Source organism: Archocentrus centrarchus, chromosome 11 (assembly GCF_007364275.1).
Source record: "Archocentrus centrarchus isolate MPI-CPG fArcCen1 chromosome 11, fArcCen1, whole genome shotgun sequence".
In the NCBI taxonomy this organism is placed as follows: Eukaryota; Metazoa; Chordata; class Actinopteri; order Cichliformes; family Cichlidae; genus Archocentrus; species Archocentrus centrarchus.
The window spans coordinates 31,771,637-31,790,420 of NC_044356.1; the positions used below are offsets into that span (position 1 = coordinate 31,771,637).

Genomic DNA, 18,784 nt, shown 5'->3' on the forward strand with positions numbered 1-18,784 from the left:
TCGTTAACTGAAATAAATAAAAACTAAAATTAAAAGGAAGAAACGACAACTAACTAAAACTGAATTGTGAGTTTACAAAACTAACTAAAACTAACTGATATTATAGATATTGTTATTTTTTCAAGTCTTGTGGATTGATATGAAATCATTTTTTTCCTCTCTCCGAGTTTAAGCTCGGAACGCCGTCGGACAAATGTGTGCGCATGTGTGTGCGTGCGCATGTGCGTGCGTGCGCACACCGCGCTGCTCCTCAGAGAGTCCCATGTGGTGTTTTTTTTTTTTTTTTTTTACTATGATAGCACAGATAGCAGCGAGTGTCTTGTTGTGGATGATGTTGTGGATGATGTACGGAACACTTCTTAGTCAGAAAAAAAACACCAACATCAAAGTAGACCTGAGAAGCGCACACAAGGCAGCTACGGAAACCGCTCTCATCCTACAAGGCAACCCGGCCTGCACCTCCAGAGAAACGTGACTACTCGTCGGGTCAACGCAGCCACAATGTTGTGTTTAGTCCTTGTGCGTTTCCGGCTACTTTATCAGTCAGATAATAACAATCAGGACTAATAATCAAAGCATCAATATAAGGACTCACAAATGTCAGCAAATTCCTGGAGGGAGCTGCTGAAACTATGGGAATGGAAGGAACGAAGAAAGTGAAAAAACAGGGACAAATATGTTTGCACCCTAAAAACAGCACAAAGAGCGAGGACCAAAAAACCCCAGCACACAACCACAAGGTAATTAACACACGCAATCCAGCTATACATGCATAAATGCGGACATGAGGTCGGACACTTCCGTAGGCTACATAGGCCGCAAAGACCCTGCAAGTCTAATCAGCGAGCATCTAACCAAGCTAGCTCCAAAACAGAAGCAGCATCAGGTGGTGAGAACATCAGGATGCAGCTGGATCTGAGCTTTGACTCCTTCAAGGAGTTTGTTTTTGTCAAACACCACATGTAGCTGTTGTTAATCTGCTGCACTGAGGCTGAAATTTATTGGGAGTTTATTGTAGAATTTATCGAGTTTTGGAGTTCATATTGTTAGCAGTTTCTCCCTGTTGATGTTCATGTGTGTCCTTAATATTACACACATTTAGCATGTAGTTCTGCTGTCTGTGAACAGTTGGTTGCTGAATATATTTCTTTAAAGGGTATCTTTAAAGCGTACCTGATTAAGTATGAAAATACTAAAACTAATACTGAAACTAACTAAAACTAAGCATAAAACCAAAAATAAAAACTAATAAAAACGAGCAAAACCACTCTGAAAACTAATTAAAACTAACTGAATTAGAGAAAAAAAAGTAAAAACTAACTAAAACTAAACTATAATGTAAAATCCAAAACTATTATAACCCTGGTATGCACTAAATGCAATGCATAGAGGCGCCTCACAAGAAGGGGGCGCCAAAGCGATGCGGCGAAAATATTTCCCTGTGCTCTACACCACCCCTCCTCCTGCCATCCCCCCAAAACCCCATCCCCATAGAGACGGTGACTGCTCCCAGACCACCAAAAAAAAAAAGCAAACCAAAAACCAGCAAAAAACTATTCAAGCATAAAAATTCACAAAGAAAGAACAATATAGCATCCTTAACTGCACCAAAGAGTAAAACAGTTAACTGTGGATTATTAAACATGAATTCTCTCTCTTCTAAGTCCCTGTTAGTAAATGATTTAATAGTCGATCAATATATTGATTTATTTTCAATTTATTCTGCATTACAGAGGTTGGTTAAAACAGGATGAATATGTTAGTTTGAATGAGTCACACTGTCAGCATTCTCAAAGCACAGGCTGAGGGGGTGTAGCAGGATGCCTCCACTCAAGCTTATTTAGTGGAAAACTCAAAAACCATTTTTATTTGTTGTTATCTACCGTCCTACTGGCACTTACTCAGAGTTTTTATCTGATTTAGTGCTCAGTTCAGATAAAATAATTATAGTGGGTGATTTTAACACCCATTTAGATGCAGAAAATGACAGCCTTGACACTGCATTTAATGAATTATTAGATTCAGTTGGCTTCTCTCAAGATGTAAATGAGCCCACCCACCACTTTAATCACACTCTGGATCTTGTTCTGACATACGACTTAGAAACTGAACATTTAACAGTGTTCCCTGAAAACCCTCCTTTGTCTTAAATGTACAGTAATAGATTGCACAGCAGTGAGGAATAAATGTTCTGAAAGTGCTGTAACTAAGTTTAATGATATAATTCCTCAACAGTATCTTCTGCCGTGTGCCACCACAGTGCAGAGCAGCGACCTAAACTCTACTCCCACAGTGGTCGATTATCTTGTTAGTAGTGCCACATCCTCACTGCGTACGACTCTGGATACTGCAGCTCCTCTGAAAAAAGCCTCAAATCAGGAGTGCCTATTCCCTGGTATAACTCAAAAACGCCGCTTTCTCTACAATTGATCTTTCTGCGTTAATAGTTACTTCCTCCAAACCATCAACGTGCCTTCTAGACCCCATTGCTCAAACAAGTCCTACCATTAATTAATGCTTCAAGCTTAAATATAATAACTCTTTCTCTATTAATGGGCTACATATCACAGGCCTTCAAGGTGGGAATAATTAGAGCAAGGATACTACAGTCAGGATTCAGCATTCAACATGGAGTTTCACAGTGTTCCATGCTAGTGCCAATTCTATTTATATTGTACATTCTTAGTAATATTAGAAAGTATAGCATGCAGTTATGCTGCAATAGGCTCAGGCTGCTGGGGGCTTCCCGTGAAGCACTGAGTATTTATTTTTTATTCACATTTTTCTGCCAACATTGTAAAGCAAACTGGTGAATTCTTGATTAATTAGTTTTTTTGGGGGGCCAAATTTAATACTCATGTAAGGTTCTAAGCAGAAAACCATACTGAAAACTATGCACTTTATTTATTTTTTTAAATCATAAAGCAGTCAGAACTTCATAAAAAATACTTGATGTTGAAAAGTTTGTTTTCTTGTTTTTTTCTGCTGGCACATTAGATTCTTCCCTTTGTCTGTTCAAAAATATATTGCAGTGTTTATGTAAACTTTGCGCTAATAAGTTTATCAAGTCATTTCTGTACTTATATTATGCAGAAGCGTAATATAAGTACAGAAATTCGCAGGCTATACAGAGGGAACTGTTGCAGGAGCTTGCAAAGACGAAAGTTTGTGGAAAAAAATAATAAAAATAAAGAAATAAAAACGGCAATTTCCTTGTTTCCGGTTTTGTGTTCTCCTATGTCAGCGCTGATATCGAGGTATTCTGAGTGGCGACACCTATCGTTCAGGAGAATACTGCACCTGCGCCACCTGCGCCGTGAGGCCCGATAACTGCGAGCAGATGTGGCTGTGATGACGTTACCGCTAAGGAAAACAAGGCAGTGGGGACACAGCGAACGTGTATTTTTATTTCATTTTATTTTATTTAAATGTGAAACTAAACTTTGAGTTTTCAAAGTAAAACATCTCTGCCACGATCTATCAGTGAAGGATCAATAGATCAATTTATAAATGGTTAAACTGGGAAACATTAAAACAGACTTTTTTTTTCTGTAAGCTTTATTTTTTTTAATCCAGTTATTGCAGAAATAATTAATCTGTATAATATTCTCTATAAACATCTCATCTCATTAGCAGATTAAATTTTCAGTCGAGGGTGGATCCGGCCTGGAGTCTGTCTGGCTATCTGGGTAGCTGCAGTGTCCTGAAAAAGTATTTCCCCTCCTCCTGATTTCTTAGTTTTTTTTACATATTTGTAACAGTTAAACGTTTCAGATCATCAAACACATTTTAACATTAAACAAAGATAACCCAAGTAAATACAAAATACAGTTTTTAAATGATGATTTCATTTGCTAAAGCAAAAAAGCTATCTAAACCTACCAGGCCGTATTTGAAAAAGTAATTGCCCCCATTGGCTGTGCCACCCTCGGCAGCAAGAACAGTAATCAAGTGTTGGCAATGAGTCTTTCACATTACTGTTGAGGAATTTTGGCCCACTGGTTGCAGTTTTCCAGCATGAACAGCCAAAACATCTCTGATTTTAAGTCCAGACTTTGAGAAGGCCACTCCAAAATCCTCTTTTTTTTTTTTGATGGATTGAGGAGTGTTTCAAATCACTGTCCTGCTGCATAACCCTAACCCAATAACATAAACTCAACCTATGACTGAGCCCAGAGCATACAAATTTAGTTCTGTATAACATGCAGCATATTCCAATCTGCTGTCAGAATAAAACATGCAATCACATTCAAATCATATAGCTAAATAATAATTCTTGTTAGTGTCTAAACTCAGTACTCAGCTGAAGGTGGAATCCCTCCAGGTGCTCTTTAAGTTTCACCCTGACATCTTCTCGCATTTCCACCAATGCACCATTTGAAACTGAATTCTGGTCACTGTGTTGCTCATCACAGGCGGCTTCGACTCTGGCCAGACCTCCGCTGTTGTCTGTCGAGTGCTCCACACCTTTGAGATCCAGTTCTGACAAAAGAACTGCTTGTTCTTCGCCAGCCACATTCTCCATCGTGAGAAAATGTTGTGACCCATCATCAGTAGGGACAGTCAACAGAATGACCTGCCTGTCTGCATTGTCCTGGATCCATAACAGCTGATGCTGCAGGTCCGGGCGATGATCCCGACTCGTCACATCAGACTCCCCTTGACACACGTCAGACAGCAGCAGCTTCTGCTGAGAGCCCAGGTAATGCAAACTCTGCTCATCAGCTTTAAGGAGACACACTCCAGCTGAGACCATATGCTGAACACCTGGATTTTGCAACAGGACGTGAGAATCTGTTACACTGCCGTCTCTAGCTTCTACATCTTTCCAGGCTGCTCTTTGCAGCCTCGTGATCTGTATGTGACCCACATTTTCAGCTGTGTCACAAGTACTTGTTGCAACATTACTCGGCCTCTTCAGCAGGTCCTCGTGCTCTGTGGGTTTCACGTGTGGCAGCTGCTTACCAATCTGCTCCTGCGCTCTTCCACAATAAAAACAGTATCCCTTCTCCTTCTCAGACCAGCTACTGGTCTCTGAAAGAAAATGACATCCCGACTCCATTTGATCAACGCATTTGTCCTCGATCAACTTTATATTCTTGGATTTCGGAGAAGTGTCATTCTCGCCAAAGTCGGGGTCTCCTCCGTGTTGCCTTTTTTCTCCCCCTTGTGTGCAGCTTCCCCTGTTTTTACAACCATTTTGCGACAGAAGCAGTATGTGCTTCAGTCGTTTATCCCGGAGCCTCAGCACAGTGCTCCGCAGACGGTTTTCCCTCCGTCTGGCTGCATGCAGTTGTCGTAGGGCTTTTTCCAAGCAGTCAACAACTTGGTCATAACGTCTCCTCCACAAGAGGGGACAGAGCTGAGCGTAGCTGTGCTCCTTTGACAGGTAGAAGCCCGGAGGAGGGGGCAGACGTCTCATGTAACGTGACGGGGAAAGGGGACGAGACTCTGGAGGTGCGGGACTGAGTTCTTGCTGTGAAAGCTGCTCCAACCTGGATGGTGCTTGAGAAAATGCAGATACGTCTTGATTAGTCTCCTTAGTGGCTGCTACGGTCTTCTGAACTGTGGGTTCTTCTGTAGTTTGACACTGGTTGATCTCCTGATGTGTGTTATCCTGTTCTCCTGACTGGGAACCCTCCCTACAGAAACAAATTTAGTGACAAATCAGATTTTCCTTGACACTATTACTTTTAATGCACACACTGCCAATGTAGTGAAAGCATAAATGATAGAAAACACACAGTGGAACACTACCATCCATTCCACCATTCAGTGACCACATGAGTGTGCAATCATCTCACATGATTACATCAAGATCAAACACATTTTGGAGTCAGCTTGAAAGCGAAGCAGATGTGAAATGTAAACGTGAGGTCAGAGGTCAAATGTGACATGATACATTAGAATCCCCATTTACCAGCATCGTTTCCTAAATGTTGCCAATAAAAGCAAAGACAGCAAAATTTTAAGCATAATTTTAAAGATAAAATACATTTTCTGAAAGTTTATTTGGCCTTGAAGGAGAGGTCAGAGGTCAAATGTGACATATTTTAAATCTTTATACGGTACTTTCCATATGTTGATAACACACGCCACACTTGTAAGAATCATAGCTTCTAAGTTATAAGGCTTTTTGTCAATTTTCAACAAATAAATCATGAAGTTGACCTGTAATGACCTTAGTGGATGTGAGCCTAATTTGAATGATTGCTTCTCTACACTCACAAACTTTTTGAGCTCTTGTGTTTACAGACAGAGGGACCCACATACAAACGCTACTCAAAACCTGCAGTTACCTCCTCGGCAGCGGTAACCATAACAAAATGATGTCAAATGGTGACTGAATATCAATTTAGAAACTCAGAATCTGGATAATGACAAAATGCGAGTCTGTAGGAGGATTGTTTACCTGACAGGGATGCCATCTTGCTTCCGCTGCCTTCCTCCTTCCTTCCTTTTGTATTTGGTTGTTGGAGACGAATCAAACAATGTAGGAACTGCATCTTCCTTTAGTCTTCTGATGCCACTGTAAGTGAAAGGGTCAAAAACCATATTTAGGCTGCCATCTCAACACTGTTGTAACTAAAAACTCTTATTTTGCGGTCAATAACAGAGGATTCAGATTTGAACGGTTGGTATCTGTAATCTGTTAAAGTCCAGCTGGATGATACACACCCGATTCCACTCAGTTCAAAACTCTCCGGCGTAAAGTGTTTTGAACAAAAGTAGACAAAGTCAGTCTGAGGATCCCAGGAGTCTGCGCGGTGAGAGTTGCTGATCCAAAGGGTTCTCCGAGTTGCTCCTTTTGGTAACCTGGTTGTCCATAACATACATGTTTGTTATATTAATCTTGCTAATGAGGAGATGTCAAAGAACAGCATGACGTAATACCATAACATCATCTGGGAACGTGAATAAAAGTACAATCACAGTGGGGAAACAAGTGGTTGGATAACATGACAACCAAAATGATTCTGACCGTGTGCCATGAACGTGTCTTTGAAATGGTTACGGTGAAGATGGGGAACAGGTAGGCGAACATGGCAATATAACGGCAATATGACGAAGTCGGTCTGATTTGTGTTTCTTTATGTCTAATATTAAATACGTCAAATATTGAATGTGAATAGAAGTTCATGGAAGGAGGAGGATAAGACTTTTTTGGCCGTGTCTGATTCACTACTGCCACCATTTCAGCACCACACCCTCAGACAGATGCTGTACAAAACGTGTGACGTGCTCACTTGTGAAAGGTAACACCGGCATTTCGAGTCTCATGGTTGTCTCGCGATTTGCAGCCACCTGCTGAGCAATGTCTCGGCATCTGAAAGTAACACAAAGAGTACAAAAAAGTTAAGAAATTTCAAGCAAATGATGTCAGGAGAATTTACCGTTATTTAGCAGGAGGTACATGTCCTGATTAGAGATGGACTGAAATTTTTATATTTCTTTTTTAGTCTCATTGACCACTCAGTGTGCTCCCCACTTGATCAATTTACAGTCACACAGAATAAAACACCAGGGGCAGGTCAGGGGAACCTTTGGGGTTCCAGTCTCCTGCTAAATGACTCGGATGATTGGAAACCGAGGATCAAACGATCGACCTTCCAATTCATTGTTGACATTTTACAGAATATATAATAAATCAGTTACGTGCTAAATAATCAGCAGCTTTACTGATAATGAATTGTTTATACACTGCTTCCTTCTCTCACAATAAATCTTTTTTAAACATCTTTTATGGGCCTGTTATAATTTACTATCTTTGATTTAACTTCTTAAATCTATACAGTATTGATGCCACGCTAGGGGAAAGAAAACTCTTATATTTTTGTACATGAAATATAATTTAAGACAAAGGAAAAAATTGCTGGCTCTTTAAAGCAGTTAGGCCGGTTTTCACAGTAACAGAGCCATGAAGTCAAACCTATTCGAGAGCAGGTTTATTCAGTGTATAAGACAGACCTAAATGGCTTCACCCAATGATGGCTGCATCTTTGAGGGAAGACGTGGTTACGACTGGTACAAAGACGAGCATTTTAAGGGGTGCCAATGTTGTGTGATCCTCTAGCACAATGTGACTCCTTATGTTTAGAGAGGTAGCGCTCCAGTCAGCAGGAAATAATTCATGTATGCAGGCTAATTTGTTATCACCACATTCACAAAATATGGGATTATGAAATTGCGCCACAAAACCTGTGATGCAAACAGCAGGAATGTTCAATGAGCCTAATTTACCTGAACTGAAGTCACTATTGATGCATCCTGCTAGTGACTCGTGAAGAAGTCACCCTTCACCCCCCCTGCCCATTAAACAAAATCAGCTGATGAATATTTCTAATGCATATACAGTAATCAGCTTTTTCAATTATTCTCTCTTCCTACAAGCTTTAAAAGGCCAGAGAACATAATTTGCTCTGTAGTGTAATAACTGATAGGGATTTCAGAATTTCAATTATCTAATTAGTGAAAAAAAGAGGAATAAAAGGTCGCGTCTGTGCTGCTACTTGCTCTGAGTATCAAGAAAAAGAACATAATTGTAAAGCATATGATCAACACTGAAATGAACAAACTACAAAAGGGCACACACGGTTTTCATTTCATTCTGCTTCCAGAACTTTATTCTTCAGCTTTGTTTCTTGGTGGTTTCCAGTATTGATGGCTCAGGAGGTGGAGCGGGTCACCTACTAATTGGAAGGTTGGTAGTTCAATCCCTCTGCATGCCAAAGTATCCTTGGGCAAGATACTGAACCCCAAGTTGTTAATCGGAGGGTGAATGCTAGATAGAAAGCACTTGGGCGTAGAAGAAAGTGCTTGTATGAGTGAGCACAGGAGAAAGGCGCTATATAAGGAACCAGGCCATTTACAATAGCCTGTCACCACAAGCGTCATCTCAGGTGACTGAATCCTGCTTGACTAATTCCCCCGGAGCTGTGGACACCCGGGTCAGCCGAGCCTCCGCAGACAGAGATCACTTGATTGGTACAAATGACTGAGCCGCCGGGATTTTAATCTGACATGTTGCCGCGCATTCGCTTTAATAACATGTTACTTTACACTCGTTTATTTACTGCAATGTGCGGCTGTCACTGCGTTTTCTGCTTTTTGTGTACTGCAACAAGCGAGCGAATGTCCTAAAATCCTCAGCCTTCGTGGATATTTACGGCTGCGGCGCATTTCAGCGAACAGAGGCGTAGAGTGTGATTTTTAAATAATAAATATTAAATAAATAAATAAAAATATTAACCCTGACTGTTGACCTCAGAATGATGGCCGATCTTTTCTTCGTTCCTGACCCACAGAATTCCGCTTCTTCTTCTTCTTCTTTCCCTCCGTCCTTGTTCTTCTTCTTTGGTGCTTAATGGTGCCTGGCATCCAGAATGGTAAATTACCGCCTCCTGCAGGATTCTCCATTTAATGTCACTAACCAGTCATTCCGCCAGTTCAGTCTTTTTGACGGTAAACTGACTGGTTCTTATATACCACTTTTCTACTTTATGTGAGCATTTAAAGCGCTCTATAAAAGAGGACCTCCACCTTATTTTTAACACGAGGATAACAAGTCTTTAAGTGATAATCTCCAGCTTTTTATCCACGACCAGAAAATAGAACAGGTCTGTTCTTACAGATATCTGGGTGTTCACATAGACAATCTGTTCAAGTGGGAAACTCATGTTAATATGTTGTGCTCTAGCCTGCAGAAAGATTGTATTTTTTATGTAGACTAAGAGTCTTTGGGGTCAACCAGAAGCTTATGTCAGCGTGGTATGGCAATCTCTCCGTGCAATTAAAATCTAAACTTAGTCGCATGGTACAAACTGCAATGAAGGTGATAGGAAGGACTGATTACTGCTCCTTGCAGTCCATCTATGGAGAGTCCGTTCTTCGACTTGCTCGGAGGGTGCTGTGGGACCCTGCTCACATCCTCAACTCACAATACGAGCTGTTACCATCTGGCAAACGGTTTAGAATCCCTGCTTGCAGACTTAACAGGTTTAAAAATTCATTTATTCCTACATCAATCAGATTGTTAAATAAAGCAGGCATATAGTGGTTTGTCAATGTTTCTGATGTTCTGGTCCGATTTGCTGGTCTGTTCACTCGCTGGAATGTATGTGGGAATGTGCAATATTTGTTTTCTTATTGAACAATATGTGATGTTTACATGGTTTTTATTGGTTGTAGTGTATTTAACTGTGGAAACAGATTGTTTAGCGTACAATGTCCAAGACAAATTTTCCTGTGGGGACAATAAAGTATCTATCTATCTATCTTTATACAGCATGTCTCATTCACCCATTCATACAAGCACTTTTTTCTATACCCTAAATGCTTTCACACACACATTCACACTCCAATGAACACATCAGAGAGCAACTTGGGGTTCAGTATCTTGCCCAAGGATACTTTGGCACACAGACTGGAGTAACCCGGAATTGAACCACCAACCTTCTGATTAGTAGATGACCTGATCTACCTTGGGAGGTGGAGCAGCTGCCCTTCCTGTGTCACTATCAGCCCACTTTAATATAACAAACAAAAAACAAACAAATTGATGCTCAAACAACTTTAATACTGAACTCCTGATAAACCTCAGATAATCATTCACTCGCTGCTCCACCGAGTCACACTTTTCCAGGTCTGAGGCGATGGTCTGAAGGCTGATAACTGACATGCAGTCTGAGCCAGCCTGCTTTGCCTCTAGTCGCTCCCTCTGGCCCCAGCCGCTCTCTTGGTGCCTCTCCACCCGCAGTCTGGTTTTCTCACCATTTGCCCAATCGCTCCCAATAGCGCCGCCTCCCACGCAGCTACTGTCATGAATCCCAGTGGCAGTTCTGACCTCAGCCTCAGCACCTACAGGGGAGCTCCGACCGCCACAGATGACAGGACGCCCCCTGCTGGCTCTGTTTCGCCCCCTCTGTGCGTGGATCTGCTCGCTGATCTGCTCCAGGTTCCGCAGGGCCACGGAGTAACGCATTTTTACTTTTGCCACCTGTTCCTCCAGCTGTACTACTTTAGCCTTATGTTCCTGAAACAAAGTTAACAGCAAGTTAGGAAGTCTCACAGTGGCACATTTAAACACCTCTGATTAATTACATCATAGTTAAAGTAATGAAATGACATAAATACAGCTTCTGATCCCATAAATACAGGAGTTATGGTTATTTATGTCGTGGTGTTGCTGTGTGGCAAATGAGGGTGGACCACAAAATGCAGGACTCAGAATGCTGAACTGAACTTAAAGGTGATTTATTAGAAAAATGACAGGAAAACAGAATAGAGGTAAGTGGGCCGGACAGGTGCCAGAGCTAAAACAAAGCAAGGTGACACACAGCCGGGATACGACGACGCAACAAGGAACAGACACAGACTGAGGACTTAAATACACACACTAGGTAATCAGAGAACAGGCAAAAGGTGAGGGGCACAGCTGAACGAAAGTACACAGACGAGACAAGGGAAGCAAAACTAAACACAAACCACATAGGACAAGGGACTGTCAAAGTAAAACAGGAAGCAACTAGACAGAGACAGAAACGCAGACTTGACACAATACTGGGAATAAATACAAAAACACATGAGGCCAGGGACATGACAAAAGGACGAAACAGACAGAAGAACACAGACGCAGGGGAGACAGGAACAAAGGGAACCAGGAAATCAAAATGTAAACAACTAACAACAAGACAGGAAACTAAGATGAATAAACAAAACTAAAAACAAACTGTGAACATAACAGAGAACTCAGTGAAAACAGAACCTAAAAGAACTAAACACAAAATGATGGGCACACGGCCCAGAACCATGACATTTTACTGATGTTATTGTCATAAATACATTCACTGTTTATTGAACATTTTGTCAGTGAAATACCTTAAACTGTTATAATTCATTCTGTGACCATTTAGGTGCAGCGCACCAAACAGAAAGATGTAGAAATTTACCCCTTTGAGGGTTATTTATGCATCCAGACAAATAGGTACATATGCACTTTTTTTCTATTACCACTTATGTCCACAAACAACATTAAAAATGTAGGAGTTTATGTTTTTTTCCTAACCAGCAGAAAAGCACCAAGAAAGTGATATGTCTACCCAACACCACAGATTGTAGAAAAGAAGTAGACGTGGCTAACGGGTGTGTGGAAGTGTCTCACACACACAGACAACTTTTACATACAAAACATAAAACAGTGCAAACTGCATGCTGGCCACTATCTAGATTTCAAAGTTGCTTCAGATTTTTCAGCTGCAAGGACTGGGGTGCAGAACTGCCAACTCTCCAAGGTTTTGGTGCCCTATGTCTGATCAAAAGTTTAAATTGCTTTCAAAATGAATGCAATGTTCTTTTTTTTTTTTAAAGATTGTAATATTTGTTACTAATATTTAAGGCAACCATATTCATATAAAGGATAGGCTGCTCTTGCAAGTAATATCTGTTCATGTTTAACTGAGAAGGGAAACTTTGTAATACAAACTCAGTCAGAGATTTTTGGAGATAATGATGTAACTGGAACAACATTTCACATCTGCTTTGATAAAGTGTATTACAGCTGACCAATAAGTCACCTGGATCATTCATGACTTGGATGGATTACTTAAGGGATCTGTTTAAAGCGTTTCTACTCGCGCATTCTATACAACATTCATACTCCAATGAATACATCAGGAACAACTCGGGGTTCAGTATCTTGCCACCCAGGAATTGAACCACCAACCTTCTGATTAGTAGTTGACCTGCTCTACCGCCTACTTAGGCCACCCCAACATAGCATGGCCTAGGTAATGGTTACAGTATTTCAGGAATTTGGAAATCCCTTCACAGAACAGCAATCTTGTTCAGCCAGATATGTAGAGGACAGGAATTAAAGTACATTTTGTAGTCTCAAGAACATGAAAATAACAGAGCAGTCACAACATTGATTATTGGTTTACTTGAAAAATTTGTTACTCCAGTCTAGTCTCAGACATCATCTGTAGAAGTAAATACAGTTAGAGTCCAGCCCAACAGCCACAACACAAAGTGGAGACTGACACCAAACTTTGTAGACACAGGCTTTTGGTTTAAATTACTTACTTAAATTACTGACTGATTTAAGCTAAAATGACAGCCAAAAGAGCATGAAGACATTTGGCAGGAAGGGGTTTTTCTCCTGCAAGCTGACCTCAGGCAGTTAGGAATACACAAAAGACTGCAGGGGTTTAAGGAGACTGCAAGGAGAGCAGAGGTTGCAGAAGGACGTTACAATGCTTAATAAAACAAATAAATATATATGACTATTTTCCATTTCTATATGACCTGCAAGACAAGGACTTCGTAGGCTTTAAAAAACAATTTGAATTATTTGTTTATTTTGATGGTCTTCTGTCACTTGTGCTTTCTATTTAGTTCTACTTCCTTGTCTCGTCTTCTGTGATTAGTACCAGCTGTTCTCTCACTTGTTTCTTCTCCCCTCATTATCTGGTATGTATTTTGTCCTTTGTCGCATCCTCCAGCCTGGTTGTGTATTGGCTTTTTGTATTCTGTCAAAGTCACAGCATTAAAGCCTGTTTTGAGTTCATTCTTGCCTTGTGAATCCTGCATCTGTGTCCTAATCCTACCTGCCACACAGCCACTACATGACATACACATTTTTATGCATGTTTTCATGTGTCAGAGCCCTGACTTCAATTCAGAAGATGACACTTGAGGTGAGGAGGAAGAGGATGATGTTTTATTTAGATGCCAGTCTTGTTGTCTCTTTCATGCACGATTTCACTTGTTTGGTGAAGGGGACCCCTTCTCAGATGATAAAACATAAAGCAGGTATGATCCTTCATATCTTGAGTCTGAAGGCGCAGATTAATAAAAATTTGCCTCTTCAGCACACAAACATTTAGTTTATGACTGCATGTAATTACACAGTAATCAATATATATTTATGAGTACAGCATTCTTATCAATCACTAAACATTAGGTAGTTATTACCTTGCTCACAATGTCAACATAAGCTGAAAAGATATATGAGTTATGGCAGTGCTTAAATTGCAATATATCAAATAAGTGTCCCTAATAAAATGCCTACATCTTCACATAGAAGCATACAGAGCTATCAAAAGTACTTTGATTTCAGTAATTTGAATGTTTCACATTAACATCCCTGAATTTGGATCAAATCTAAACTTGGCATCCCAAAACTGTACTGGAAAAACATTAAGCAGGTCAAAGCAGCTGCAGAGTTACTGGACAAGTGGGATTTTTTGCAATTAAATTGATTCACTGAAGGTTTAATGTTCTGACAAGCACCTTGAGATGACCCTGAGCAAAAAAATATTTTCCTGTAGGATAAATCAGACCAGAGCTCACATTTTACAGACTCTGCATAAAGACTGCAGCTGCTACGAGTAATGGGCAAAGTAGGTAAAGTAAAAAATCAGTCGCTGCAGAGTGGAGTGTCAACGAATCTGCTCATTCTTGGTACAAAAAAAATTACTGATGGTACACACCTCCAAAATGTGATTGAACTGAGCCTTGAGTTCAAAGTAAGACTTTCTTCAGGGATTTCTGGACTCGAGCTTCAGCATCCTGGCACAGCTGGGTGACTCGTTGTTTGTTTGTCAAAAATGCGTGCTATCCTTAAATTTGATACCAGTAACATTTGTTCATTTGGATACATATGGGAGAAACAGTTCATCATGTATAACATTATCAAATGTTTTGTGTTATCCAAGTGACTTCTTCAGTCTCAGCTGACAGCAGGCTTCCCCAACCTTATAAGCATACATTTGAGTAATGACCAAAAATAGCACCACTGCCCAACAACAGGCCATGAGCTCAGTTTCATGATTGTTAATATACAAATTCTCATGACCATTGATCACTGGCCCAGCACCACCACCGCACCCTCACAAGATGGCTGCCGGGATGAGAAAAATGGCTGCCGGGATGACACGCAATGTGGCTGGCTCTGTGTGGATGCCTCAAAAATCCTTTAATAACATCGAAAGGAATCGGCTTTTGCCTTTAACTGGTCTTTTCTTTTCTTTTTTGTGTTTTTCTTTATCTGTATGTCATACTGGTCTGGAAAAAAGGGATAACCAAATCCTGTGCCCAGCACAGGCGAGTCAGCATGTCCTTTTCACAATATTATTGGATAATGGTCATGCCAGACTCACCTCACCCTCAGGTAAACATGGACAGTTGGATGATACTAAACTAGTTCATGTTTTAATAATACTTCTTTTGGCTGGAGACATTGAAGTAAATCCGGGGCCACAGCCAGCTGGCCCGCGGCCGCTGCTGTTTGGATTACCAACGTTGCTATTTGGGCTGCCATCGAAACTGCCTTGGTCTGTTCCTGTGCCTCGTCCGTTTCCTCTGCTGCTCCCCGGGCCTGTTTCTGGTCTTCCGCCGCTGCTCCCTGGGCCTGTTGCTGGATTTCGGCCGCTGCTCCCCGGGCCTGTTCCTGGTCTTCCCTTGCTGCTCCCCGGGCCTGTTCCTGGTCTTTTGCCGCTGCTCCCCGGGCCTGTTTCGGGGCTGGCGCCGCTGCTTCCCGGGCCTGCTTCTGGGTTTTCGCCGGTTTGCGCCGGGCCGGCTTCCGGTTTATCATCGCTGCTGCCCGGTCTGGCTCCTGGGCTGACTCCGCCGCTCCCTGGTCTGGTATCTGGGCTGACACCGCTGCTCCCCGGGTTTGCTCCTGAACTTTCACCGTTGCGACCTGTGCCAGCTCCTGGGTTGCCTTTGCTGCTCCCCGGGCTTGTTGACTGTTCTGATGATCTCCAGCAGTCCCATCCAAAAAGGTACAGGAATCCAGTTCTTAAACGGCATAGATCTACTAAAATATTCCGGACATTAAACCAGGCTAAGGTTGTCTGGGACCCGTTATCAAAAATAAAGGGATTATTTGGCGGGCACTTGAATATCCGCAGTATGAGGCCAAAACGTGAACAGCTGGAACACCTGCTCTGTAATTCCAACATTGACTTTTTAGGACTTTCAGAGACGTGGCTGTCCCACTCCTCCCCAGAGGCTGTAGTAAATATGCCCGGTTATAATGTATTTAGGAAGGACAGAGAAAGTGGGAAGGGTGGGGGAGTATTAATATATGTTAGAAATACTCTTAAGTGTACAATGATTGAATGGCCAAGTGAAATAGTTTTGGAATGTGTTGGTGTAGAGATATCACTTTCTGAAACAATGTCTTTTATAATAGTATGTATGTATAGAAAGCCCACAGCAAAAAATGATTTCTATGATCAACTTAGGATTCTTCTTGATCATTGTGATAAATTTAAAGAAATTATTTTACTGGGTGATTTTAATATTAATTGGAATGTAAAGAAAGAACGAACAAATCTTAAACGAATTACTGATTATTTTAATTTAACACAAATAATAGAAAACCCAACTAGATTAACAAATCATTCTGAAACTCTCATAGATCTTTTATTTACAAATCATGCTGAGAGGATTCTTAAAACATATAATCTCATTACAGGTCTTTCTGATCATAATATTGTACTTTTCTCCCGCAAATTAAGTAAAAAACGATTCAATACCGCTAATTTTAATAATCATCATAAATTTATTCCAAAACATTCACATTCAAATCTTGAAGATATTATAAACGAAGTAAATTGGCCCGAATTGTTTTTGGAAGATAATATTGAACTCAACTCTCAAATATTTAATTCAAAAATCACAGAACTTATGGAACCTTTTCTTAAAAGGGGAAAAGAAAATATAAGGAAAAAACAACTGCCATGGCTAAATAACTACTGTAAAAAACTTATGAAAGAAAGAGACATTTTGCTTAAAACCTCTTTGAAAACTGGGTTGACTGTTGATAGGCAAAGATTTACTTCCATGAGGAATAAAACTACTAATGCACTACGTAAAGCCAAAGCAAATTTCTTTCTGGATGTAATCAAAGGTGCTAATGGAAACGTCAAAATCATATGGCAAAACATAAATAAACTGATAGGTAAGGAACATAAAATGATCAATGATAGATTGGAAATAAAAGTTAATAACAAGTTGTTGATTAATCCAAAAGAATTAGCAACTGAGTTCAATAACTTTTTCATTAAGTCTATTGATGAAATAAGACATATGTTTAGTCAGTCAGAGACAGTTTGCAATTCTAATGACTCTGGACAGCCTCTTTTTAGATTAGATCAAATTACAGATATGGAAGTCGCTAGTATAATTCAATCAATGAGGGCTTCAAAAACTAAAGATGCATACGGGCTTGACACACACTTCTTAAAAACACACAAAGATGCACTGGTTTGTCCAATAACACATCTGATAAATTTATCCATCAGAATGGCAACAGTCCCAGCAAGTTGGAAGGCTGCCATAGTCTCACCAATTTTTAAATCAGGAGACAAATCAAATATTTCTAACTATCGTCCCATTAGCATCCTCCCTGTTGTTTCTAAGGTTGCAGAAAAATGGATTGCCAAGCTGCTGAACAAACATCTCAGCCACCATTCTCTTCTGCACCCCATGCAGTTCGGGTTTCGCCAGCATCATTCCACAGAGACGGCAAATTGTGTCCTTATAGAAACAGTGAAATCCCTGCTCGATAAAACCACCTGTGTTGGTGCAGTCTTTCTAGATTTAAAGAAGGCATTTGATACAGTGGACCATCAGGTCCTTCTGTCCAAACTGACTTATTTTAACTTTGCCGAAGATGCATTAGCTTGGTTTCAATCTTATTTATCCAACAGGAGACAGTCTGTGTCTGTCAGGGGCACAATGTCGTCATACCTTGACTGTCCAGCAGGGGTTCCCCAGGGCTCTATTTTGGGACCAGTCCTGTTTTCTTTGTATATAAATGATTTGCCAAATGTGTGTCAAAGTGTCCACTTCCAAATGTATGCTGATGATGCTGTTATTTTTACACCTGCAAAAAGTCCTCAGGAAGCATCTTCAATCCTCACATTAGCCTTGGAGAATATACAACACTGGCTCCTTCAGTCCTCCTTACTGCTGAATAAGAAAAAAACAGTTACAATGATGTTTACAAAAAAACCTATAAAACTGGAGCGGTCTAGTGTGTTCCTGGGGGGCGAAGAGCTTGATCTTGTGCAGGATTTCAGGTACCTTGGGGTCACACTGGATCCCACACTGTCTTTTAAAAAACATATAAAACTTACAGCAAGCATAATTAAATTTAATTTAAATAACTTCAAACAAATTAGACCATCAATGACAATTGTTTCAGCTAAGGTTTTTCTACATTCAATGATATTATCACATATAGATTATTGCATTACATCTTGGTCACTCACTGGAGATACGTTCTTAAAACCAATAGAAATATTATTTAAAAAGGCTATAAAAATCCTTGATCAAAAGCCCTTATCATATCATCAGTGTAATATTTTGGAAAAATACAATATGCTCAATTTTGAAAATTTTATTAAATTTAAAAATAGCTGCTTGATCTATAAAGTTCTTCATGGACTAGCTCCAGTTCCACTTTCAACATACATTAAATCAAGAACTGACCGAGGTTTTGGCACCAGAGCCTCTTCCAGAGGAGACCTTGAGATCCCCCGTAGAAAAACAACCTTTGGACAAACGGTTCTGTCAGTCAGAGGGGGTCATTTCTGGAATACTGTACCGACTAACATCAGAGAATGCTCCACTTACAGTACTTTTAAAAAGCACCTTAAGCATTTCATTAAAAGTTCCCAGACATGTTCGCACTTTCACTAATTTTTATTTTTATTTTATTTTATTTTTTTCTTTCTTCTCCTTTATTTCTTTTTCCATTTGTATATTGTTTTAA

The 18,784-nt window shown here is 40.4% G+C and overlaps 1 protein-coding gene and 1 pseudogene across 2 annotated transcripts; both read right to left on the bottom strand.

The window, feature by feature from the left end:
* Nucleotides 1-3,476: 3,476 nt before the first annotated feature.
* Nucleotides 3,477-9,341, bottom strand: thap7 (THAP domain containing 7). Of its 2 annotated transcripts, none has more exons than XM_030741442.1 (5): nucleotides 9,264-9,341; nucleotides 7,248-7,327; nucleotides 6,679-6,816; nucleotides 6,413-6,529; nucleotides 3,477-5,642 (listed from the first exon to the last, which is right to left on the bottom strand). In XM_030741442.1, the coding sequence occupies exons 2-5, from the start codon at nucleotides 7,325-7,327 to the stop codon at nucleotides 4,280-4,282; spliced, it is 1,698 nt and encodes a 565-aa protein (XP_030597302.1). In that variant the 5' UTR covers nucleotides 9,264-9,341; the 3' UTR covers nucleotides 3,477-4,279. The 2 variants fall into 2 exon arrangements, with proteins under 2 accessions (XP_030597302.1, XP_030597301.1); XM_030741441.1 differs by having other exon boundaries at nucleotides 9,251-9,338.
* Nucleotides 9,342-10,459: 1,118 nt separating this feature from the next.
* LOC115787738 (SH3 domain-binding protein 5-like) lies at nucleotides 10,460-15,592 on the bottom strand (annotated as a pseudogene).
* Nucleotides 15,593-18,784: the final 3,192 nt, after the last annotated feature.